General features: G+C 40.8%; 1 protein-coding gene across 2 annotated transcripts; it reads right to left on the bottom strand.

The window, feature by feature from the left end:
- Dtwd1 (DTW domain containing 1) lies at positions 1 to 25,751 on the bottom strand. 2 transcript variants are annotated; one of them, XM_059261318.1, is made up of 5 exons: positions 25,619 to 25,751; positions 22,168 to 22,482; positions 10,119 to 10,262; positions 8,911 to 9,169; positions 1 to 972 (listed from the first exon to the last, which is right to left on the bottom strand). In XM_059261318.1, the coding sequence occupies exons 2-5, from the start codon at positions 22,429 to 22,431 to the stop codon at positions 725 to 727; spliced, it is 915 nt and encodes a 304-aa protein (XP_059117301.1). In that variant the 5' UTR covers positions 22,432 to 22,482; positions 25,619 to 25,751; the 3' UTR covers positions 1 to 724. The 2 variants fall into 2 exon arrangements, with proteins under 2 accessions (XP_059117301.1, XP_059117302.1); XM_059261319.1 differs by lacking the exon at positions 25,619 to 25,751 and adding an exon at positions 25,435 to 25,612.

The following is a 25,751-nucleotide window of genomic DNA, read 5'->3' as shown; positions in this document are numbered from 1 at the left end:
TCAATTCAAGCTTACTTTTATTTCTAGAGACATGTTTCAGACATGAAGAAATTTATATTTTAACCTCATATTGCTCACTCTTGAAAAATAAATTCCATCTCCTATGGCGTCCCTAGCACATCAAAACAGACCTGATTCTGCTGGGCATATGTACTCTTAGCCCTGGGTCACCTGACTTGCCAAAACAGGTCATGTGTGCATCCCTCTGGCAGGACTATGTGATGGCCCAGTTCTCTTCCAGAGCAGAGGCCAGGCAGAGGGAGGAAGTGTGGACCCAGAGACAGCACAACACACTACCTCTGCCAATTCTGCCACTAACCTCAAGCAAATTATGTTTCACTTTTTTTGTTTTGCCGAGATTCTCACTTAGTTTAAAAATCCAAAGGTGAGGGCAAGTATAAGTGAAAAGATAAGACAATCTCTAACCATATATAATGTCAATTACATAAATGTAACACATTAAAATGTAGTGCAACTGAGATATGCCCAAACTGAGCAAACAGCTTCTGAGCTGTCTTTCAATCAGAACCATCTCTTCAAAATTGCCAAAATTCAAATTTTCCTTTAAAAAAATATGGTTAAAGGAACAAAACTGGAACTCCCTCCCCCACCTGCCCCCCAGTCCTCTACCAGGCACTGAGCACGATGACTTCCCCAGAGTAAACAGGCTAACCACAAGCTTGTGAACATCAGCAGAGCAACATGACAAGCGGAGTGTGCAGAACTAATGGATGAGTTTGGGTTTTGTCTTCTCTCCAGAGCCTTTGGCATTCTTTATCAAGCGGTACATAAAAGAGTAGAAGAATAAAAGATTGTCATATTGTCCTTTGTACTTCTCTTTCAACATGTCACTATGGTAGTCTACCAGGAAGTAATAAATGGCTTCAATTGTGGAAAGGAAAGTATCTGGCTTCCCTTTTTGATGGCGCCAAAAGCAAGTTTTTCTTGTTTTCAGTTCAACTTGTAATAACTCTGCCAAACAAACAGAAAAGAGAACATGTAAATACTTCTCAATCGCATTATTACTGAGAACAATAATAATAACTGGTACAATAATATGTGTTGATACACAATGATGATGTAATTCCTTCAAGGATTGTTTTTAAAGTGCAGATAAGTTCCCTCTATTCCAATTCTAAACAAGGTATTTTAAATGTACAGAGGTACATAGAGAGACAATATGTGCATCCCCACTCTCCCTGCTTCTCAGACCTTGCAAACACATTACAAAGTCAACAGGCAGGAGTCTTCTATCTCAGGGTTTCTATCCTGCTAGCTTCTTTCTAAAGTTTCTTTTTAAGTTTTAACTTGTTCACAGAACCTCATTATCCATTTACAAAAAGGACTTATCTGAAAAAAAAAAAAAAAGGATTTATCTGTCATTTTGTTTTTGTTTTGTTTGTTTGTTTGTTTTCGAGACAGGGTTTCTCTGTTTAGCTGTGAAGCCTGTCCTGGAACTCACTGTGTAGACCAGGCTGGCCTCGAACTCACAGAGATCCGCCTGCCTCTGCCTCCCGAGTGCGGGGATTAAAGGCATGCACCACCACACCCAGCAACAATAGTTGTCATTTTTATTCACTCTTTTTTCCCTTTAAATTTGGTTATAGCTCTAACTAGGAAGGAGGGAAGAAGGTAAGATAACATTAAGGAGGTCTGAACAAGTTATAAGGAATCATACTATTGTAATACATATAAGCAGGTGCATAAACATGCATACATAGTATAAATGAAATTTTCTCATCTGGGCTAACAATGTTCCCTCCAAGAGCCAAAGATCTAATTAAAACCCCAACACCAGGCATGAGAAGCCCTCTTTTGAGTTGGTGCTGGTCAATGTTGTCCAAGAGCCTCCCAAATATTACAGGTTATTATTTCTGCCCTTAGCTGCTCCCCAGAGGTGGAAGGTAAACATCCCTACTGCTGAAGACACTACGCACTTTAGACATAGGGTCCAGAGGTCCTTGAAGGAGCCCAACAGCCTCTTCCCTGAGGACTAGCTTTCATGGTACCACTCTTCCCTAAGGACTAGCTTTCAAGCTTACCATGTAAGCTTCCAAAAGAGGGAAGCAACCAACAGTCCCACCCAGCTCTGATGCCTATGAACCACAACAAAAACCAGCACGGCACGATAATCCTAAGGGTACAGTGGTGCACCCATGTCTTGGTGGTAACCAACATAGACTTAACTAAACCCACTAAAGAGAGAAATCATCCCTGATACTAAAACCTAGCCATCTACTCAGGGCTAGTGAAGTCATGGATCTTGGAGGAGAATCTCTACTAAACCAGTATAAACTCTTAACTATTTTCAACATGCCTTCATAATAAAAGTACTCAAGAAAGTAAGAACTTAGATCACACAACAATATGATAAAAGCTATATATGACAAACAATAGCCAAAATTATACTAAACAAAGGAAAACAGACCATTTCCTAAAAAATCTTGAACAGACAGTGCGCCCATTCTCCTGATTTAAAACACCCCATGGGCTCCACTAGAGAACTTCTGAGTCTGATAAACATGTTCAGCAAAGTCAAAGGATACAGAACCCAGTAGCTTTATATATACCAATAATAGATTTGCAGAGAAATAAATCAGGAAAAATATTCCACTACAATTGCTTCAAAAACAAAACAAAGCAAAACCAACCCAACTATCTAGAAATAAGCTAACCAAGGAAGTGAGAGATCTCTACAAGGTGGGGAGCTGGGGAAAAGGAACTCTTATTCATTGCTGGTGGGAATGTAAACTGTGGAGCTACTACAGAAATCGCAGTGAAAGTTTCTCAAAACACTAATAATGGAACTAACACAGCCTCACTATACCACTCCTGGGAATAAAGTCAATGGACTTCTTATCACACCACAGAGATTCTCTTTCATCCACATCCATCACTGCTTTTTACTCCATAGTAAGGAAATGAAGCCAGCCTTCACATCCATCAACAGATCAATGGATAAGGAAAATGTAGTAAGTAAACCATGGAATTCTATTTGGACATAAGGAAAAAGTAAAATTTTGAAAACTGCAGGAAAATACATGAACCTGGAAAACACTGTATAAAGTGAAGCCACAAGACTCACAAAGACAAATCCCAGAATTCCATCTCATCAAATTGTTAAATATGTATATCCAGATAGGAGTAAATGTGGGTTAAAGAGAATATCAACCAAAATGAAGTATGGAGGAAAATCCCTTAAGAATACTTACCAACTTTGTCATCTAGTTGGAAAAAATTAATTAAGAGAGACATATTTTATGTGTCTCTTAATAACTGTTAAGTAAAATGATATGAAACATCTTCAGCAACAACAGAATGCTTTAGACAGCAGAGGAATAAGCAAGCTAAAATGTGAACCTAGAAAATAATGTTTCACAAAGACAAGAGTGATTACACAGGAAAACACACACTACTTCTGCCAACAGGACCCTTGAAGGAATTCTTGAAAGGTATGTTTCAGCAAAGGAGGCAGGGAAAAAAGAACGCTGAGCAGCAAAGTGGTCAGAGTCACACAATTCCAAATACACACTGCAGTGTAAAACAGGAATCAGTAGAGATTCTAGTTGTGGACTGGCAATAAAGGACAGACAGAAATAATGAACACAAACAGTAGCAAGGTGAGCCAGGAGGAGATTGAACGAAGTGTAGATGTAGGAAGTCCTTAAAGCATTTGAGTGCAGAGGTTGATTTTGAACTTTTAAAAAATGAGTCTTTTTAACTAATTCATTCATTCTCTTTGTGTGTGTGTGTGTGTGTGTGTGTGTGTGTGTGTGTGTGGTGCGCACGAGTGCACGCGCATGAATTGTATGCTATGTGTGTGGTGGCAGTCAGAAAACTACCTACAGCAGTCAGTTCTTGCTTTATACCATATTGGTCCTGGGTGCTGAACTCAGGTCCAAGCCACCTTGCCCACCCAGCTTTGAACTTTTTAAAGTGCTATATGCACAGTTCTTTCAAAGAATTCAGATAGGATTATTTTAAATCAGAATAAATAAAAATATGAAAAATTTTAAAACTTACTCAGGGAAAAAGAAAAAACAAACAAAACTCATGTGTGATGGTACACATTATGTAATTTCAGCGCTCTGGAGGCCATTGTGGGCTGCACAGTGAGCACCTGGCCAGCCACAGCTGCAGACTGAAACTCTTCTTTCCTGCTGGCTAGCATGCACAGTGCTGAAAGGCGCTGCTTAGGCTGCTCCCTCACTTTAGACCCTGTGTGCTACAACAGCAAGCTGCCAAGCAAGGCATACCTATTGCTGCAACAGTGGCACGGCCGTTTGGAGACTAACCAAGCCCTCTGTGACTGAACTTGAGGCCCACTCCATGGAGAGAACACACACTTGATACTCTACACTTGGTCAAAAGCTTAGGGCCGGGAAAGTCATGGCCAAAGGGTGTGGGAGCCCGTTCTCCGGTTCCTCGTGGCTTTACCCAGCAGGTCCTCATAGAGGATGATTGGACCACGGGCCTGAGTGCAGGTGTCTGAGATGGTCTGCACTTGGTTGTGCTGGGGGAGGAGGTCATTTGCTCCACCCCTTGGCGTCTCTATAAAAACCCTGGGGCAGAGACAGTCAGGGCCTGTTGGAAAAGGTTCCAGGCCCTCTCGAGGCTATCCTTTATTTTCTATCTGTTTATCTCGGCAAGATTCTCCGCAATAAATCCTTCTATCTAATATTTCTTGCTGCTCGCACTCAAGAAAACTCTGGGGAGCTGTGGGGTTGGTGGGTAAACGCCCCACAAAAGGGAAGACCACTCTACTGTGCTTTCCCTAAATGTTGTCAAACAGCTTTCTAAATATTTCTGTTCCGTCTTATAGACCAGTGCTGCTCTCAGCCTGGGGAAGCTCCTGTTCGCAGAGAGTGACAGTCGATGCAGAGACAAGTATCTGGTCTAAGTACTGAGAGTAAATGACTGATGACCTCTCAAACATAAGTGGGCTCCATGCCATCGACGTCTTTTCTCAGGGTGGTAATGTACAGTGTAACACTGTGCTGAGATGCTGGAGGGAGCAGGGAGGAACAGCTGCCAGTCAGCAGGAGACCAGGAGCACAAGCAGCTAGGCCACCACAGCATTAGATGAGTTCAGTGTATGACAGGGTCTGCACTGCATCAAACTAATTAAGCTGATAAATGACCGTATGCACAGACCCTGAAATGACAGTGTTTAAACACAAACCAAAGTCCATTTCAAAAACTGTATCAATGTTCTCAAAAACAAAGATAAAGAGCTGCCTAGGTTTGGAAGACATTATGGTACACTGATAATTTAATAATCTGGAGTCCATCTATGGATGCTATGCCATTCTGCATTTTGGCTTTAGGTGGACTGAACAAAGTTACACCAAGGACTCATACCTTTCAGTGTTTTACTCTGATACTAGTGAAATGTCCAGAGCTGTGGTCTCTGTAAACATTGGCAAAGCAATAGTTTCACTATAAAGGTAACTTTTAAGTCTTTTTGCTTTATTTTATGTGCATGACTGTCTGCCTGTACATATGTATGAGTGTGTACCACGGGCATGCCTCAGAAGAGGGTTTTGGATGCCCTGGAACTGGAGTTATGGTGGTCATGAGCCATGTGTGTGCTGGGAACTGACTCCATGGCTTATCCACTGAGCCATGTGTCCAGCCTGTTACAGTGACTTTTAATTTCAGCATTCAGAACAGCACAATGGAGACAAACTCCTGATACATACATTTGAGAGTTGAGGTGTGGTTTGTTCAGCTTAGCCAAATGAAAAAACGTTTTAAGATCTAAAGCCTGTGACTTTTTACAAACATGGATTGTTTTTTATAGAGGCAATTTGGTTTATCCAGAAGTCTATCTTTCTCAAACATGAAGGCTATAGATATACCCTGCCTCCATTATTCCTGTGGAGTCGGAGGAGGCAGGGGCTGAATTAGGACATGTAGAGAGTGGCTTTTAGAGACCCATTTCATGGTTATGAACTAGCACAGAAGTGAGATGCATGCTTTCTATGGGAGTCAGGAAGGAGTAACCAATCTTTTGTACAAATCTCATTTTACGCAAATTGACTTTGAATACCAGAATAATTCCATTTATAGGTTTTTCAGGGACTTTTACTTGTGTTCTTTCATTTGAACCTAGAAATGACCATAAAAGGTAATAAAAAAAAACATCCCAGACAGATCTTCAGACTGAGGAGTAACTTGCTACCATAACAGGATCAAGGGGCCGTGGCAGGCAGTGACCTCCCACTCCTTCAAAGCACAGGGCAGCATGGATTCATCTACTAAATAACAGTAAGTTCTTCAAAGTCTTGTGACCCACAGGTACAAACTAATTATCTAACAAATTAAGTCAGTGAAATGCACTTTGTACTTCCTTAGTTTGGAAATGATTAAGATTGTAGTACGTCCTTTCTTGAGACCTTTTGGCAACCACATAATACCTATGGAGTAACTTTCTTGCTTTCTAATCACAAAGCTGTTCAATGACTGGAAAATCCTGAAGCTTTTAAAGAAACCACTGAGAAGGTCTGAAGCACTGGAAAAGGTGCAGAGAAACAAGACAAGTGGTGTGAGCCCCTGGACTTCAGATTGCTAGCTGTGTTACTGGGCAAGGAAAGTAACTTTTAATCTGTTACTAGGAGCTCGGCATTTCACTCAATCGAAAAAGGCAAGCAGGGCCAGGAGATGGCTCAGTGAGTAACATGCTTGCTGCACAACAGCACGGGGACCTGAGCAGATCCCAGAACCTGGTAAAGGCAGATGCAGCAGCACACAGCTACAATCCCAACCCCTCGGGTGAGATGGAAGTAGAGATGGGAGGACATTCAGAAGCTCTGAATCAGCTGGTCTGGTGCAGTGAATGGGAGGCTCTGTCTGAAACATAGTGGAAGGCAAGGGATAACACCAGACTTTATCCTCTGACCACCACATACACTCAGGGCCATGCATGTGCCTACATACACGTAAACACATATACATACACATATGCACATGCATTATATATACACATAGACACTTCTACACATGGGAATTTTTCCCATAAAATGCATAGAGATAGAAGTAAAAAAGAAGAAATTCTTGTAATATTAAACTGAGTTAGACTACCACTGGGAACGCACAATATGTGCACCTACTTGTTTCCTTGGCTCTGTCCACAAAAGAAATGGCATGTGGTAATCAACTTACAAAACTCAGCTTCTAATATCAGATACTAGTAAAGTGAACCACAGGTCTTTAAGAAAATCATGACTCCAAGTTTGGGTCAGGAAGAAAGTCAAAGTAGGTTTGAGATTTTCTGCTGCATCTACTGAGGCCAGTAATAAAAAGGCCAATTAACACACGAAGAAGTAACATGACTAAATTTTCTCCATTTTTCACTTCTCAGTTTAATGATTTATTGATCCATGAATACTAAACACTGCTGAGAAAGTCTATAGCCTGAGTGCATTACTCCAGTATACTAAAGGAAAATTGTTGTTGTTGGTTGTTTTTTGGCTCTTTTACTCTTTGGGGGGACCTGCCACCCAGCTCCCAAATATATCGCACATGAAGGCTTATTCTTAATTATGAATGCCTGACCTTAGGTTGTTTTGTTTCTAGTCAGCTTTCTTTAACTTTAAATTATCTCGTCCACTGCCTTTTCCCTCTGGGCTTTTCCAGTTCTCTTACTTTTATAAATCTTACTCTTACTGTATGGCTTGCTATGTAGCTGGGTGGCTGGCCCCTGGAGTCCTCCTGCCTCTCTGGATGCTGCTTTTTTTCCACTCTTCCATCTCTTTTCTTCTCTATATATTCTCTCTGCCGGCCAGCCCCGCCTTTCCTTTCTCCCGCCTTGCTATTGGCCGTTCAGGTCTTTATTAGACCATTAGGTGTTTTAGATAGGCACAGTAACACAGCTTCACAGAGTTAAACAAATGCAACATAAACAAAAGTAGCACACTTTAAAATAATACTCTACTGCAGAAAATAGACCTTTATGGTGGAAAGATCTGGCAATCATCACCATAATCAATTATAAATAAGGAAACAACTTGTTTTATATTCATGTGCATGAATTGTTCATCCAAACATCTGATGAAATAATAGAGAAAGGACATACTATCAATAATGACAACAAACAACAGATACAAACTGGACCAGCTGTAGACAAGCCTGGATTTACTCTTCTTTAAAGTACCCTAACTATGGGTCTGGGGAAACAGAACAGTAGTTAACAGCACTTCCTGTTCATGTGCAGGACCCAAGCTTGGTTCCCAGCACCCACATTAGGAAGCTCACAACTGCCTACAACTCTAGCTCCAACGGATCTGATGCCCTCTTCTGACCTCCATAGACTTCTATACACACAAACATACACATAAATTTTAAATAATCTAAAAAGTATGTTAACCAAAATATCTAGACTGAGTCTAATCATGAGACATTAAACAACCAATCTGACCACTTTACCAAAATCTAAATCAAGAAAACTTATATTAGGAAACTGTTCTAGATTAAGAAATCAAAGCTATGCAAGCATTGGAAATCTAAATGCTGAAATGTTTAAATGCTATGTCAGGGAAAGTGCTACATGAGCCATTATTATATTATTCAGAGAGATGTAAGGACAGACTGTATGCTAGATATTGTGTAAGTTCTGCTAATTTTCTTAGGAGTGGTGATGGCACTGTATTTATTACGTAGGAGTGTCCTTATTACTAAAAAGAGCAATACTACTTAGAGTGCAGTTTTGCAAAGCCTACTTCTTACTTTAAAACAGTTCCATCAACAATGCACATAGATGCATAAATACACATATAATACAGAAAGGAAGAAGAAAAATGGAGCAAATGTGAACGTTGAGTGTAACTTTTCTTTTGAGGGAGCTACAAATTTGAAGTTTTTCTAAATCAAAGCTGTCAGGGGAGGAAAGTCCCAGACACATGTCCTTACCCCGAAGGCGCTCATCAGAGGCTATTTGGTTTGTCTGGCTCCAGGTGCTGTCAATAAAGACAACTCTTTTCAATGCTGGGCCTCTGGACAAGCTCTCATTCAAATCAGAGCCTTCCTCTACCTTAGCTCTCTTGAGTTTAAAAGGCGGCATATCAAGGTCATCAGTTTTGCTTCGACCTTTACTTTCAATCCTTTTTTGCAGATGAAGAGAGACATCTTTTATTGAGATGGACTGAGGCCCAGGAAAAACAAGTACAACCTAAAACAAAGAAACTCAAGTTAGCTCCATGCTACTGTGATCTTCAACGTAAATTCTGACTTAAAACTCCAAGAAAAATAGATGCTGAATGTCTAAAAAATAAGCATTACATTGATTCTGTTATTCGTTTTCTTCCATTTATGGTAAAGTTTTAGCTTATTCCTAATAGCAAATAATCATACTACCTGGAAATGTTAATTCAAAATAAGTTACTCACTGATTGACAAAGCCATATTAACACTACCTTGAATTAAATTTCTGTGGTGTGGTGCTATATTCCTATAATCCCAGCACTGGAGATGCAGGGACATGAAATCAGGGCCAACCTGGGCTTCCTAAGAGTTACAGGCTAGCCAAAGAGACAAAAAGGCAAAATACATGATACTTTTAAAAAACAACCACTAGAAACTGTTCAATGACTAAATACTATTTTCACTTGTATAATAAGGAAAGATAAAATAAATAAGGCAGGGGAGGAAATAGTGTGATGGTTTTTTACAGCCATTAGTGATGGTAGTATAAAATAGTATAATAGAGTGGAGACAGTGAGATATACTTGTAGGCCTTACATCTACAAGGTTAAGACAACAGGATCTCGAGTTTCAAGGCTAGCATGGACTACACAGTGAAACTCTGTCTAAAAAATGTATTAAGAGTATAACGGTGTATTCAACTTAATCAAATAAGTGATATTTAACTGACCAGAGAAGAGTACACAAACATATTACTAGATCAAACTCAGATATTATTTATAATTATAACTTTCTAAATAAATTCAAATAATACAGAGATATACACTACAAAAGCATCACTAAAGTAAAATTCATATTTAGCATTAAATGAGCACAACATTAGATTGCTAAGAGGATACTAAATCATGTTCAAATAAGTTCAGAAAGGAGATGGACTTAAAAGCTCCCATGGGGGTTCTAAGTGCCAAGCCACCCACCTCATGATCCTTCCCTTCATACTCTGGAATGCACGGATATGTGTAGATGCTCACAGAGTCGGGCGCCAAAAGCTTTGCGTGCACAGCGGTGCTCTTGCCGTCCGTTTCATTTGGATGCTTGATGATATCGATCTTCAGTGGGAGCTAGAGTAAAGAGAAAAGACGAATGAACAAAGTAAGTACACAGTTCCGATTTTTATGTCAATATAAACCTCTGAAGCTACACAGCCAGTTCGCACTGAGTTCCGATGAGCACACTTACAGTGGGAGACCACACTGTTTAAACCAGAGTACTAAGGATCGTAAGTCATCCATCAAACCCCAGTGGTGCCCTCAATGCTGATCACGTGCCTGAGCAACTACTTCAGCCCAGGCAACATGTAACCTGCTCTTAAAGCAATGATCCAGGGGTATTTTACTTAAGTCCTGGATGTAGTAAGTCCAGCTCTTCACATTTCAGCATCCATGCCAAGGACATTTAAAAAAAATAATTTCTATGAACTCTAGATTTACTTTCTGCATATTTCAAAGAAAATGAAAGCTTAAATGATAACTCAGATTTAATATTCAAATTGAAATCCTGTTCCTCATACTTTTTTTCAAGTCAAAGTTACCTTAAGTTTTGTGATCTTTGGCAACGTATTTTCACAGCACAAATTAAGCTGTCAATAGAAAAAAAAAAACCACCAGACTACGCCTTTAAGTGTTTTGAATAACCTTTCTCAAGTTATACTTGATATAAACTGTATCTCAATAATACTTGCCTAAGTATTTTCCTTAATTAAAGTATGTATTAATTCTTCTGTTCAAAAACAATAATTCTCTTGGATTTCTTGAGCTATTTTTTTAACTATTTAAGTTTCTTCATTTCAGACTCTGTTGTTTGGTAAGTATATCTACCATCTCCAAGACTCTCATTTCATACAAAGAAGGTAAGAGCTCTGCAAACAGGTCCTGGAAGGCAGCCATTTTACTCTGGAACAGAAAACTGTTCCAGCCTAAGAACAAATACGCTAAGTCTACATTCTAGTAGGTTTCAATATATATTATATCTGCAAACTAGCTACCACAATCAAGAAAGCGATCTGCCACCATCAAAAGGTCTTCTAGTATCCTCTCCTCTCTCTTTCCCACTAGCCAGTTGTCACTTCAGTTTACTTCTTCTGGGGTCTTATACAGATAGAAATAAAATAGGATCTTTCTGTCTGGTGTCTTTAACTCAAAATAATTACTTGGAAATGCATAAAGACACTGCTTATCACTTGTTCTACAGCTCACCCTACCACATTCAAGATGAGATTTACGTGGAGAGACAGCCTCAAGGTCATAGGGCCATGACTGGGCCTCTAAAGTGGGACAGCATTGGGGGCATAGAGCGCCACACAAGAGGCAGCATGATGGAGTCTTGTAGAGAGCCTTACCTTCGGAACCCAGAGAGAAGCTGCATTAGGAGAGAATCTGCCATGTGAAGAATGACACATGTCCTCAAGGGAGACACTGACCCTTCAGGTGCCAAGTCTATCTTTTAAAGGGGTAAGTAATTGCTGCACACTACAAAGTAAACCAAATTTCCTTTCTTTTTCTTTCTGAACAACTATGTGAGGACAGGATGCTATAAACAGTATACCTCAAAGGGATGCAGGTAAAATACACACCTCCAACAGTTTCCAACTAGGATATCAACACCATTATTCTTCTCCCTTCATCCTCACTCAGCCCAAGCATCATTTATGACATAGGGCCAACTGCATGAAATCAACATAACAATTTCTAACTGTAGGAAATTCACCATGTAAGTAGGCAGTTCAGAGACTGTTTGATATTGGTCTGCCTCTGAATGAGCACGACTTTCCTCACAGTGCTCAGTCTCAGCTGGCGTTCTAACTCCCTTTCCCTGAGGTCTCTGGATACCAGGTCAGCAATATTCTGAGCCCAGGGGAAGTAGGAAAGAGGGGTGACAAAGACTCCTAATAAAACTGACTTTCTAACAAGTTGATGAGTAGAGTTTAAAACTCCAAAGGCTACCATTAATTGTTCTGATCAACTTTACATCAAGAACACAGAACTGATAAAAAAATAATAATAATAATAATAATAAAATAAAAAACAAACAAGACCAAAGAACACAGAATCAAATGTTATTAATGAGTTTTGCAAATTATATGCACTAATTTAATTGTGTAATGAAAAGGAAGTTTTATGGACTAAAATTTCTAATTATAAGACAATTACACAAAATTCACGATCTCAGGACCCAATAGGCTATCATCAGTTCTCACTGAGTAAGTCTGAGCTTCTAGTGGTATGATACCAAAGCACATCAAGTGATGGGAATTTACACTTGTGTCCTGGTTCACACATTTGATGGGAAAATCACATTAAATACTGACATGGCAGAGTAAACACTACAGTACTGACCAGACCAGAGGGCAGTTTGGAAGAGATACTGTACTTTGAACTATGCAGCAGGATGCCCATTTGCCCTCTAATGGCTATGCTTTTAACAAGAGACTTAGCACACAGCTTCCTCCTCAGATACATTCAAATGCTACCAGCAGGAAGACACAAGTGCTTGCCCCAAAGCAAAGCCTTTTCAAACAGGGCTGCTGAAGCTGGAGTTTTTTGGGTTTTCCCTTATTTATCTTTATTCATTTCTTATAGTTTCCAAATTCTGCATCAAATAAAGATAAGTTTGATTTATTCTTGTCTTACTTTTCCATTACTGTGGCAAACACTAGGACCAAGACAACTTAGAAAAGACACAGTTTATTCGGGGATAACAGTTTCAGAGCATCAATCTGTGGCTATCTTGGCAGGGAGCATGGCAGCAGCAGGCAGACATGGTGCTGGAGCAGTAGCTGAGAGCTCACATCTTAAGACACAACCATGATGCAGAGAGAGAGAGAGAGAGCACTGGGAACCACATCAGACTTTTGAATCTCTGAGCCTGCCCCCAGTGACACATCTCCTCCAACAAGACCATTCTCCTAATCCTTCCCAAAAAGTTCCACCAACTGGGGACCGAGTATTCAAACCTATGAGCTGATGGGCCATTCTCTTGCAAATCACCACAATTCCCCAGACTAAAACTTTAGGCTTAAGAGGGACTTACTCCTTGTGTCCTGCTTTCCCAAGCAGGATCTCTGAAAGTACATGCTGAAGACTTGTTTAAAACTGAAGTAGAATTTAGAAACAACATTGTTTAGACTTTCTATTTCTCTTAATATAAATTAACATAACAAATTTCATATGCAGGCACTAAATATACACTTTAGAAAACTATACAATTGATTAAATAATTGGCATGGTTTTTTTTTTTTTTTTTTTTTTAATTTTTATTTTGCAATACAATTCAGTTCTACATATCAGCCACAGATTCCCTTGTTCTCCCCCCTCCCGCCCCCCTCACCTTCCCCCCAGCCCGCCCCCCATTCCAATCTCCTCCAGGGCAAAGCCTTCCCCACAGACTGAGATCAACCTGGTGGACTCAGTCCAGGTAGGTCCAGTCCCCTCCTCCCATGCTGAGCCAAGGGACCCTGCATAGGCCCCAGGTTTCAAACAGCCAACTCATGCAATGAGCACAGGACCCGGTCCCACTGCCTGGATGCCTCCCAAACAGATCAGGCCAATCAACTGTCTCACCCACTCAGAGGGCCTGATCCAGTTGGTGACCCCTCAGCCATTGGTTCATATTTCATGTGTTTCCGTTTGTTTGGCTATTTGTCTCTGTGCTTTATCCGACCTTGGTCTCAACAATTCTCTCTCATATAAACCCTCCTCATTCTCGCTAATTGGACTCCCAGAGATCCACCTGGGGCCTAGTCATGGATCTCTGCCTCCAGATCCATCAGTAGTTGGATGAGGTTTCTAGCACGACAATTAGGGTGTTTGGCCATCCCATCACCAGAGTAGGTCAGTTCGGATTGTCTCTCGACCATTGCCAGCAGTCTGTTGTGGGGGTATCTTTGTGGATTTCTGTGGGCCTCTCTAGCACTTTGTTTCTTCCTATTCTCATGTGGTCTTCATTTACCATGGTCTCCTATTCCTTGTTCTCCCTCTCTGTTTTTGATCCAGCTGGGATCTCCCACTCACCCAAGCTCTCTTTCCCTCGACCCTCGCCCTTCACTACCCCCACTCCTGTCCAGGCTGTTCATGTAGATCTCATTCCATTTCTCTGTCGTTGGGCGATCCCTGTGTCTTTCTTGGGGTCCTGTTTTCCAGGTAGCCTGCCTGGTGATGTGAGTAGCAGTCCAGTCATCCTTGTTCCACATCTAGTATCCTGTTATGAGTGAGTACATACCATGTTTGTCTTTCTGAGTCTGGGATACCTCACTCAGGATGATTTTTTCTAGATCCATCCATTTGTCTGCAAACCTCATGATGTCATTGTTTTTCTCTGCTGAGTAGTATTCCATTGTGTATATGTACCACATTTTGTTTATCCATTCTTCAGTTGAAGGGCATCTAGGTTGTTTCCATGTTCTGGCTATTACAAACAACGCTGATATGAACATAGCTGAACAAGTGCTCTTGTGGTGTGGTTGAGCATTCCTTGGGTATATGCCCAAGAGTGGTATAGCTGGATCTTGGGGGAGATGGATTCCCAATTTTCTAAGAAATCGCCATATTGATTTCCAAAGTGGTTGTACAAGCTTGCATTCCCACCAGCAGTGGAGGAGAGTTCCCCTAGCTCCACATCCTCTCCAGCATAAGGTGTCTTCAGTGTTTTTGATCTTAGCCATTCTGACAGGCGTAAGGTGGTATCTCAGAGTTGTTTTGATTTGCATTTCCCTGATGATTAGGGATGTTGAGCAATTCCTTAAATGTCTTTCAGCCATTTGAGTTTCCTCTGTTGAGAATTCTCTGTTTAGTTCTATAGCCCATTTCTTAATTGGACTGTTGGGCATTTTGATGTCTAATTTCTTGAGTTCCTTATATATTCTGGATATCAGTCCTCTGTCAGATGTGGGATTGGTGAAGATCTTTTCCCATTCTGTAGGCTGTCGCTTTGCTTTGTTGACCGTATCCTTTGCCCTACAAAAGCTTCTCAGTTTCAAGAGGTCCCATTGATTGATTGTTTCTCTCAGTGTCTGTGCTACTGGTGTTCTATTTAGAAAGTGGTCTCCTATGCCAATGTGTTCAAGACTACTTCCTACTTTCTCTTCTAGCAGGTTCAGAGTAGCTGGATTTATGTTGAGGTCCTTGATCCACTTGGACTTAAGTTTTGTGCACGGTGATAGATATGGATCTATTTGCAGCCTTCTACATGTTGATATCCAGTTTTGCCAGCACCATTTGTTGAAGATGCTTTCTTTTTTCCATTGTGCACTTTTGGCTTCTTTGTCAAAAATTATTTGTTCATAGGTGTGCGGATTAATATCAGGGTCTTCAATTCGATTCCATTGGTCCACATGTCGGTTTTTATGCCAGTACCAAGCTGTTTTTATTACTGTAGCTCTATAGTACAGCTTGAAGTCAGGGATCGTGATGCCTCCAGAGGTTGTTTTATTGTACAGGATTCTTTTGGCTATCCTGGGTTTTTTGTTTTTCCATATGAAGTTGAGTATTATTCTTTCCAGGTCTGTGAAGAATTGTGTTGGTATTTTGATGGGGATTGCATTGAATCTGTAGATTGCTTTTGGTAAGATTGCCATTTTTACTATGTTAGTTCTGCCTATCCATGAGCATGGGAGATCTTTCCATTTTCTGACATCTTCTTCAATTTCTTTTTTCAGGGACTTAAAGTTCTTGTCATATAGGTCCTTCACTTGCTTGGTTAGTATTACCCCAAGGTATTTTATGTCATTTGTGGCTATAGTAAAGGGTGATGTATCTCTGATTTCCTTCTCCGCTTTTTTGTCCATTGTATATAGGAGGGCTACTGATTTTTTGGAGTTGATCTTGTATCCTGCTATGTTGCTGAAGGTGTTTATAAGCTGTATCAGTTCCTTGGTGGAATCTTTGGGGTTGCTCAAGTATACTATCATGTCATCTGCAAATAGGGAAAGCTTGACTTCTTCCTTTCCAATTTGTATCCCCTTAATCTCCTTATGTTGTCTTATTGCTCTGGCTAGAACTTCAAGTACTATATTGAATAAGTATGGGGAGAGCGGACAGCCTTGCCTCGTTCCTGATTTTAGTGGAATTGCTTTGAGTTTCTCTCCATTTAATTTGATGTTGGCTGTTGGCTTGCTGTAAATTGCCTTTATTATGTTTAGGTATGTTCCCTGTATTCCTGATCGCTCCAAGACCTTTATCATGAAGGGGTGTTGGATTTTGTCAAATGCCTTTTCAGCATCTAGTGAGATGATCATGTGGTTTTTTTCTTTGAGTTTGTTTATATGGTGTATCACATTGACAGACTTTCGTATGTTGAACCATCCTTGCATCCCTGGAATGAATCCTACTTGATCATGGTGGATAATTGTTTTGATGTGGTCTTGGAGTCTGTTTGCCAGTATTTTATTGAGTATTTTTGCATCAATGTTCATGAGGGAGATCGGTCTGTAGTTCTCTTTCTTTGTTGTATCCTTGTTTGGTTTGGGAATCAGGGTAATTGTAGCCTCATAGAAGGAGTTTGGTAATGTTCCTTCTGTTTCTATTGTATGGAACAATTTAGAGAGTATTGGTATTAACTCTTCTTTGAAGATCTGGTAGAATTCTGCACTGAAACCATCTGGTCCTGGGCTTTTTTTGGTTGGGAGACTTTTAATGACTGTTTCTATTTCGTTAGGGGTTATTGGACTATTTAAATAGTTTATCTGGTCTTGATTTAATTTAGGTATGTGGTACCTATCCAGAAAATTATCCATTTCTTTTAGGTTTTCCAGTTTTGTGGAATAGAGGTTTTTGAAGTATGACCTGATGATTCTCTGGATTTCCTCAATGTCTGTTGTTATGTCCCCCTTTTCATTTCTGATTTTGTTGATTTGGATGCTCTCTCTCTGTCTTTTGGTTAGTTTGGATAAGGGCTTGTCTATCTTGTTGATTTTCTCAAAGAACCAACTCTTTGTTTCATTAATTTTTTGTATTGTTCTCTTTGTTTCTATTTTATTGATTTCAGCTCTCACTTTGATAATTTCCTGGCATCTATTTTTCCTGGGAGACTTTGCTTCTTCCTGTTCTAGAACTTTCAGGTGTGCTGTTAAGTCACTAGTGTGAGATTTCTCCAGCTTATTTATGTGGGCGTTTAGTGCTATGAATTTCCCTCTTAGTACTGCTTTCATAGTGTCCCATAGGTTTGGATATGTGGTGTCTTCATTTTCGTTGATCTCTAGGAAGTCTTTAATTTCTTTCTTTATTTCTTCCTTAACCCATTGGTGATTCAGGTGGGTATTGTTCAGTTTCCATGAGATTGTAGGTTTTCTGTAGTTTTTGTTGTTGTTGAAATCCAACTTTAGACCATGGTGGTCTGATAGAACACAGGAGGTTATTCTAATTGTTTTGTATCTGTTTAGATTTGCTTTGTGACCAAGTATGTGGTCGATTTTAGAGAAGGTTCCATGGGGTGCTGAGAAGAAGGTATATTCTTTTTTGTTAGGATGGAATGTTCTGTAGATGTCGATTAAGTCCATTTGAGTCATGACATCAATTAAGTCCTTTATTTCTCTGTTAAGTTTCGATTTGGGGGATCTGTCCAGTGGTGAAAGTGGGGTGTTGAGGTCTCCCACTATTAATGTGTGGGGTTTTATATGTGATTTAAGCTTTAATAATGTTTCTTTTACATATGTGGGTGCCCTTGTGTTTGGGGCATAAATGTTCAGAATTGAGACTTCATCTTGGTGGATCTTTCCTGTGATGAGTATGTAATGCCCTTCTTGATCTCTTTTGATTGATTTTAGTTTGAAGTCTATTTTGCTGGATATCAGGATGGCTACACCCGCTTGTTTCTTAAGACCGTTTGATTGGAAAGTCTTTTCCCAGCCTTTTATTTTTAGGTAGTGTCTATCTTTGAATTTGAGATGTGTTTCTTGTATGCAGCAGAAAGATGGGTCCTGCTTTCGTATCCATTCTGTAAGCCTATGTCTTTTTATAGGTGAATTAAGTCCATTGATATTGAGGGATATTAATGTCCAGTGATTGTTCATTCCTGTTATTTTTTGGTGGTGATGTGTGTGTACTTTTCTTCGTTGGGGTCTACTGCTGTGGCTTTATCTATTGCCTGTGTTTTCGAGGTTGTATCTGACTTCCTTAGGTTGGAATTTTCCTTCTAGTGCTTTCTGTAGGGCTGGGTTTGTGGATAAATATTGTTTAAATCTGGCTTTGTCATGGAATGTCTTGTTCACTCCATCTATGACGATTGAAAGTTTTGCTGGGTATATTAGTCTAGGCTGACATCCATGGTCTCTTAATGTCTGCATTACATCTGTCCAGGACCTTCTGGCTTTCAAAGTCTCCATTGAGAAATCGGGTGTTATTCTGATAGGTTTGCCTTTATATGTCACTTGGCCTTTTTCCTTTGCTGCTCTTAATATTCTTTCTTTATTCTGTACGTTTAATTGTTTAATTATTATGTGGCGAGGGGACTTTTTTTGGGGGTCTAGTCTGTTTGGTGTTCTATAGGCTTCCTGTATCTTCATAGGCATTTCCTTCTTTAAGTTGGGAAAGTTTTCTTCTATGATCTTGTTGAATATATTTTCTGTGCCCTTGAGTTGGTATTCTTCTCCTTCTTCTACCCCTATTATTCTTAGGTTTGGTCTTTTCATGGTGTCCCAAATTTCTTGGACATTTTGGTTCATGACTTTGTTGACTTTAGTGTTTTCTTTGACTGATGAATCCATTTCTTCTATTGTATCTTCAACGCTAGAGATCCTCTCTTCCATCTCTTGCATTCTGTTGATTATACTTGCATCTGAAGTTCCCAATCGTTTTCTCAGATTTTCTATTTCCAGCATTCCCTCTGTTTGTGTCTTCTTCATTTTTTCTATTTCCCTTTTCAGGTCTTGGACTGTTTCCTTCATTTGTTTCATTGATTTTTCTTGATTTTCTTTCAGTATTTTATTGTTCTCTTCCAGGACTTTATTGATTTCTTCTAATTTGTTTGCCCTTTCCTCTAGTTGTTTACAGCGTTCTTCACATTTTTTTGTCTTTTCCTCTACACGAGCCTCTAGCTTCTTCATGATGACATTCATAAGGCTATTTTCTTCTGCTTCTTCCAATTTCTGATGTTCAGGTCTAGGTGTTGGAGGAGGGCTAGGGCCTGGTGATGGTGTATTACTATTCATTTTGTTGTATGTGTTTCTGCCTTGACGTCTGCCCATCTCCTTGTGGTTCGTTCCTGGCCTTATTCGCACACTTGGTTCAGAGCCGACAGATTCAGGAAGTCTCTCTCTCTTGTCCAGATGGGAGCTCTCTTGTCCAAATTGGAAGTCCGGGACAGGATGGAAGCTCTTGTTCAGAAGGGAAGTCCGGGGGAGGATGGGTGCTCTCCTCTCTCTCTCTCTCTCTCTCTCTCTCTCTCTCTCTCTCTCTCTCTCCTCCAGATGGGAAATCCACGGCAAGATGGGAGCTGGGGGCCAGCCTCTAAGTCTCAAGAAGAGGCTTGGGGCTCAGGCGGATGGGCGTGGGGGCAGGGCGTGGAGACTGCAGGGTCTGCCAGGGGTCTTGGAGAAGGAGATCCTTCCCGGTGGGGCTAGAAGGGCACCTGCCCAGGGACCAGAAACTGGGGCCAAGTTGGGCAGGTCTTCCCTGGAGTTGCTGGTGCCCAGGGATGGGGTCCGGGGCAAGCTAGGGCACTCACCTGTGCTTCAGAAGGGAAGTCCTGGGCAAGATGGGAGCTGGGGGGCCTGGCCTCTAAGTCTCAGGAAGAGGCTTGGGGCTCAGGCGGATGGGCGTGGGGGCAGGGCGTGGAGACTGCAGGGTCTGCCAGGGGTCTTGGAGAAGGGGATCCTTCCCAGTGGGGCTAGAAGGGCACCTGCCCGGGGAGCAGAACCTGGGCCCAAGTTGGGCAGGTCTTCCCCAGAGTGGCTGGTGCCCAGGGATGGGGTCGGGGGCAAGCTAGGGCACTCACCTGTGCTTCAGAAGGGAAGTCCTGGGCAAGATGGGAGCTGGGGGCCGGCCTCTAAGTCTCAGGAAGAGGCTTGGGGCTCAGGCAGATGGGCGTGGGGGGAGGGCGTGGAGACTGCAGGGTCTGCCAAGGGTCTTGGAGAAGGGGATCCTTCCCGGTTGTGGTAGAAGGGCACCTGTGCTTCAGAAGGGAAGTCCGGGGGCGGCATGGTTTTAAAAAGTACTTCTACTAAATGCTGAGTACTGCCACTGATTTGGAAAACAATCCTGTTGTTAAATTTCTATCAAAATAGTAGCCCTATAAATACAACTCTTACCTTTTTGATCTACAATCCTTTTTTGAACACACTTTAAGATAAAAAGTCTTTTTAATGTTTTTGAGACAGTGTCTTTCTTACTAAGTAACCCAGACCTGCCTCAAACTCACTACTTAGCCCACACCGGCATCAATATCCTAAGCATTCGGCCTCAGCCTCTTGAGTGCTGCAAGTACACCTGGCAAGATAAAGTTTTTAAAGGGACATTTTTTTTTTTTAATGTGGCTGTAGTATAAACAGAAGACAGGACTCTGACTTGTACCATTCCTATTAGTAAGGACATTAACAAAAATCCTTAATCTCAAACTTTTTTTTTTTTTTCTGAGCGAACTGGAAATATATTACCTCATTCTTGGCCAATAAACTTTGCCTTTGTCTGTGTGATTTTAGGCCCCCCAGGACATCAAGGACTTGCCAAGATGATGCATGTAGCAAAATAAGCATTAAAATGTCTTTCATGCTTCAAACCTAAATAAACCTTAAACATTTCGTATGTATTTCTGAATACAACTTCAATTTATTTGTTAGTGGCAAGCCCCATTTGTGCTGGGTGTAGAACTGAATTTCTCTAAAGTCCTAATACATGCCCATCACACTTAATACAATTATTTGACTGACTTCTCACATTTGGGTCAATGCTAGACTAGTTAACACATACATAATAAATTCTTTAATTACATATAAATCATCTATGAACCTATAAAAAGTCTTAATAAACACTTCAAACCATAAAAAGCAATCAATTCAAACCAGCTTTTCCAGAAGGCTGGAAAACACTGTAATGATAACATGGTCCACTGTGTAGGCCCCAGTCCTTTACACTCTATCTTAGTTTAGTGTTGGTCATGCCATCTGCTCCATTCTACATATCGGATGGGGAAAATCACAAAACCTCAGGTAAACATCCACCCTGATTCTACCTATAATGTTTTCCTAAGGATCATTACAAGGACTTGGAAGTCATTTTTTGAAGCTTTATCAAGTGAAACTATAAAACTGTCTTTTATAATTATTAAGTTTTTAAACCAATTAATGTCATTGAAATTACACAATTCATTTCAAACTCAAGTGAGTTTTCTAGAAACAAGAAAGAGATATAGTTTTAATAGTGTCAAATTATTCATTAATGTGGTAATGTATTGTGTCCTCCAAAATATTGTGCACTCTAATAAAGTTTATCTGAGGATCAGAGGAAAAAGCCAGCCACTATATTAAACATAGAAGTCAGGCAACGGTAGCACACACCCTTAATCCTATCACTTGGGAGGCAGAGATCTGCCTGGATCTCTGTGAGTTCAAGGCCACACTGGTTGAATTCCAACACTAGTTAACCATAGAGGTCTAGAGGTCTGTACAGACAGACAGAAGTGATATAGCTGGGCAGAGAGAGGAAATGAGATGCAGAACAGAAAGGCATATAGGCGTGGGTATACAGGAAGTAGGTCTCTTTGGCGGAGGATCTCCAAGTGATAAGAACATGGCTGGCTTCTTTCTGCTTTTCTGATCTCTCAGCTTTTCACACCAATATCTGGCTCTGGGTTTTTTATTAATAAGACCATTTAGCACTTCATCCTACACATTAATATAATTCACTTCCAAGCTTATCCAATATATTAGAGTATATATATATATATATATATATATATATATATATATATATATATGTATGTATATATGCATGCTCTCTTTTGAAACTGCATTTTTCTACTTTTAAACAAGCCTCTTACTTGCACAAGTGGGATCTGCTCAGTGGGCACATTTTCCACTGGGACACAGCAGGTGTAGCAGTAGAACATCCTTGAGCCGCCGCACTGGAGACACCGTGACCTCCCACTCCGCTGAGCCTCATGAAGCACTTCTTGAGACGCTAAGCATAAGTTCTGAAGAGGGTCTTCGGAAGCTATGGAAGCAGTTTGTGACTGTTCTGTTTCCACACACTTTGCATTATTTTTTTCACTTTCTTGAGGACATACAGATGGACTGAGAGCCATTCTTTCTTTGAACCAAAATGTTCTGTTTCTAAAACATGTGTCATAGGTGCACTGTAAAAAATAAAACGAGGAGCAATGAAAAGTGTCAATACTGTATTGTTGTTACAAATAAAATTGTCCAATATAATGTTTATGCTGTTAGGGTTAGTATTTACCAATAAATATTGCTAAGTTAAAAACCCACTGATTAATATGCTTGCAAATACAAAATTTAAAAAAAAATCAACTCAAAAGAGCAATTTCAGTAACTCTTACCAAGTATTCTTCCAACAGAAAATGTAAACGTGCTATATTAAAAACCACTTTAAATATAAAATTTAGACACTGATGATCCATTTTGATAGTACCCATTTTGTCTCAAATATGGCAATTTTGATATAAAATATTAAGAATACAATGAATTTCTGTTCATATCATATAGAAATGAATTCAAGTATATGGACTCTAGCTGAATTGGCATCCCATGACAGAACTCTCATGGTGAACTCTAATGAAAATAAAAAGCTGCAGTGGTATGAGTAAAATCAGGTGGCTATTATGAACACACACACACTTTACTTTGTTTTCCTGATTCTGATCACTGTTCTAGCTTAAAATTCCTTCCCTGGAGCAGAACATAGACAGTCTAACTTTAAATTGTTCCACTTTCATAGTCGATGAAGAAATGCCCATTTCAAAATGGATTCTGCCCTCTACCTTGTGTGGGGCGTTTACCCACCAACCCCACAGCTCCCCAGAGTTTTCTTGAGTGTGAGCAGCAGGAAATATTAGATAGAAGGATTTATTGTGGAGATAAACAGATAGAAAATAAAGGACAGCCTCAAGAGGGCCTGGAACCTATTCCAATGGCCCAACTGTCTCTGCCCCAGGGTTTTTATAGAGACGCCAAGGGGTGGAGCAAAAGACCTCCTCCCCCAGCACAGCCAAGTGCAGACCATCTCAGACACCTGCACTCAGGCCCGTGGTCCTAATCATCCTCTATGTGGACCTGCTGGGTAAAGCCACGAGGCTCCCACAATCTTGGAGGAAGGAAAGCTGAAGAAACTGACAGACCCGATGCCTCCCTTTCACTCTGTTAGCAATTAACCCTATAAAGCACTCAAGAAAAACCCAAAGCAGAGGCTTCCAGGAGCTTCTGGGCAGTTGACATGTAGGGGCTCACACAAGGGGAACTCATCCACACACTTTAAGGCAGGACACCTCAACTGCACCGGGAGGAAGCACCTGAGCTTGGGTCCCTTCCCTACTTCTACCTGCCTGCACATTTGATTCTGTTAAAATAGCCTTTATAATAGCCATCAAATGCAAGCATAGTGTTTCCTAAGATCTGTGGGCCACATGAGCAAATCAAATGCAATAGCTAGTTGGTAGGAACTTCTGAAGGCCCAGCTTGTGACTGGCTATGAGGATGGGACAATCTTAGTGACTGAACCGTCAGCCATGAATTCTAACACTGTCTCCAGTAGTGTCAGCGCTGAATTTGAAGACACCAGCTGGTATCCACCATAGAAATACTTCTTGGGGGTGGGGGTGGGGTGGGGGAATCCCTACACCTTTTGCAATCACAAGTATTCCTGATGATTATGGAGTGAGAGCAGAAGAAAAAGACATTCTGTTCTTCCTAACATAGATATGTTCTACAAGACCAATTCCTCTCCAACTTGAATATACAGTCAACCATAACACATCTGCGATGCTGAGACAGCTACTGACAACTACATTTGTAAAATATCCCTTAAAGTGAAATATATGATCTTAAGACTTTTAAACTCTTAAGACTTTTAAACTTTTCAAAAGTATATACCCTTCAGATTCTTTAGTAAAGATAAAACAGTGTAAGAACTTTCCCATTTAATATTTTCTGTGCAGGTTATGTATATGCACGTGTGTGTAACAACAGTTAATGAAAAAGAGGACATGGGGACATATGAGTGTATACTTAACATCAAATACGTGAATAGTGATGCAGCTGGAGTTGGGGGAGGTTGGAAACTTAGAAAACAATAGCTATTCCTAAGGAACTAACAAGTAATTAGCATCTTGATGGTCTATTCATTATGCAACTTAGGCTGAAAAAAGTTAATTGATAACTCCTCCTCCCACCCAATTTCTCCAAAATTAATTATATTCATGCAGTTTCATCCTGTCTGCTGTGCACATAACATCCATTTTTAGGCTCGAAATCAGTTCCTTATTTATCCACACAGGCAAAGACAAATCTTACACTTTTGAGTACTTATTATTTGACATGGAGAAATGTGTTCATTTAGAGGCACCTTTCAGTGACATTTTCCTTCTGGCAAAAGTTGAATTATTTCCGATTTATCCATTCTTGATTTTTTTGTGCTTTTAGATAGATTCAAATACTTGTCAACTAAACTAAAACCATTCTGTAAGAGGCATCCAGGATGAATCTCACTACTCAATTTTGGGGCTCTACACAGTCCGGCACAAATGTCAGCCTGATAACTTTATTTTCCTCAAAGTAGAGGAAAAGGCTGTCTTTTCCATTACAGTAAGCTGATTTGCCTCCCAAGGTAACGTTCTTTAAATTTTTCCTGTCTTGAATCGTGGACTAATTCAGGACCAGACAAAACTGTTTTCAGTATCTGTTTGTGAAGTACTAAGAACGGGTCATATAATTTGTACAGGCACAATATCCAATTTTTTTAAACATCCAAGATATTGCCATTTTTAACATAGGACTAGAAGCCCCTTCCACAGAACAGGCTATATGACAAGCAGGGTGTCTTGTAAAGTTTAATTTGGAGACCAATCATAAACAAACAGTCCTGAAATGCTGCAATCTTAAGGCATCACTGTTCTTACCCAACCTCGTGGAACTAGGAATGCAAAGTGTCAATATACTTGTCGCACATTCCCAAGAAATAAACACAACAAACGCCTCTGCTTATTGGCTGATGGGAACAGCACACACAGCCCTGTCTACCTCCTTCCGTGACCCAAACCCCTCCAAAGCCTGAATTAGAGAACGGCGCTCACAGGGAGCTGGATGTGCCAGGAAAGAGCTCCTCCGAGTTAGGAAGCCTCTTAAATCGTCATTTAAGACTCAAACCATTCGAGTCTGTCCCCACAGGCACGAAACACGCGGGGCTCGCCGCACTAAGACCTCCGCGGGGCCCGTCGGGTTTCCGGCCCCAGCTACCCGACCCGAGGGAAGGCCGACCTGCTCCACGGCGAACTCGCGGTCCACACCGCCTCCGCTCCGCGTGTCCTGCCCGGAACGCTTTCTGCAGGACACCGGCGGGCGGGGCCTGGCGGTTACCAGGGCCACGGTGACGCTGAGCACGGCGCATGCT

The sequence above is a fragment of the Peromyscus eremicus genome, chromosome 4, assembly GCF_949786415.1.
Source record: "Peromyscus eremicus chromosome 4, PerEre_H2_v1, whole genome shotgun sequence".
Classification (NCBI taxonomy): domain Eukaryota; kingdom Metazoa; phylum Chordata; class Mammalia; order Rodentia; family Cricetidae; genus Peromyscus; species Peromyscus eremicus.
The sequence above is the reverse complement of the archived record's forward strand: the minus strand, read 5'-3'. Positions and strand labels throughout refer to the sequence as shown.

Bases quoted from the DNA above. Each gene is read 5' to 3' on its own strand.
- Dtwd1 (XM_059261318.1), bottom strand. From the start codon at position 22,431: ATGGCTCTCAGTCCATCTGTATGTCCTCAAGAAAGTGAAAAAAATAAT. The intron at 10,263-22,167 runs GTAAGAGGCTTG...TCTTTACTCTAG, and splicing joins AGCAGATCCCACTTGTGCAA to CTCCCACTGAAGATCGATAT. The intron at 973-8,910 runs GTAAGGACATGT...TTTGTTTGGCAG, and splicing joins CTCTGATGAGCGCCTTCGGG to AGTTATTACAAGTTGAACTG.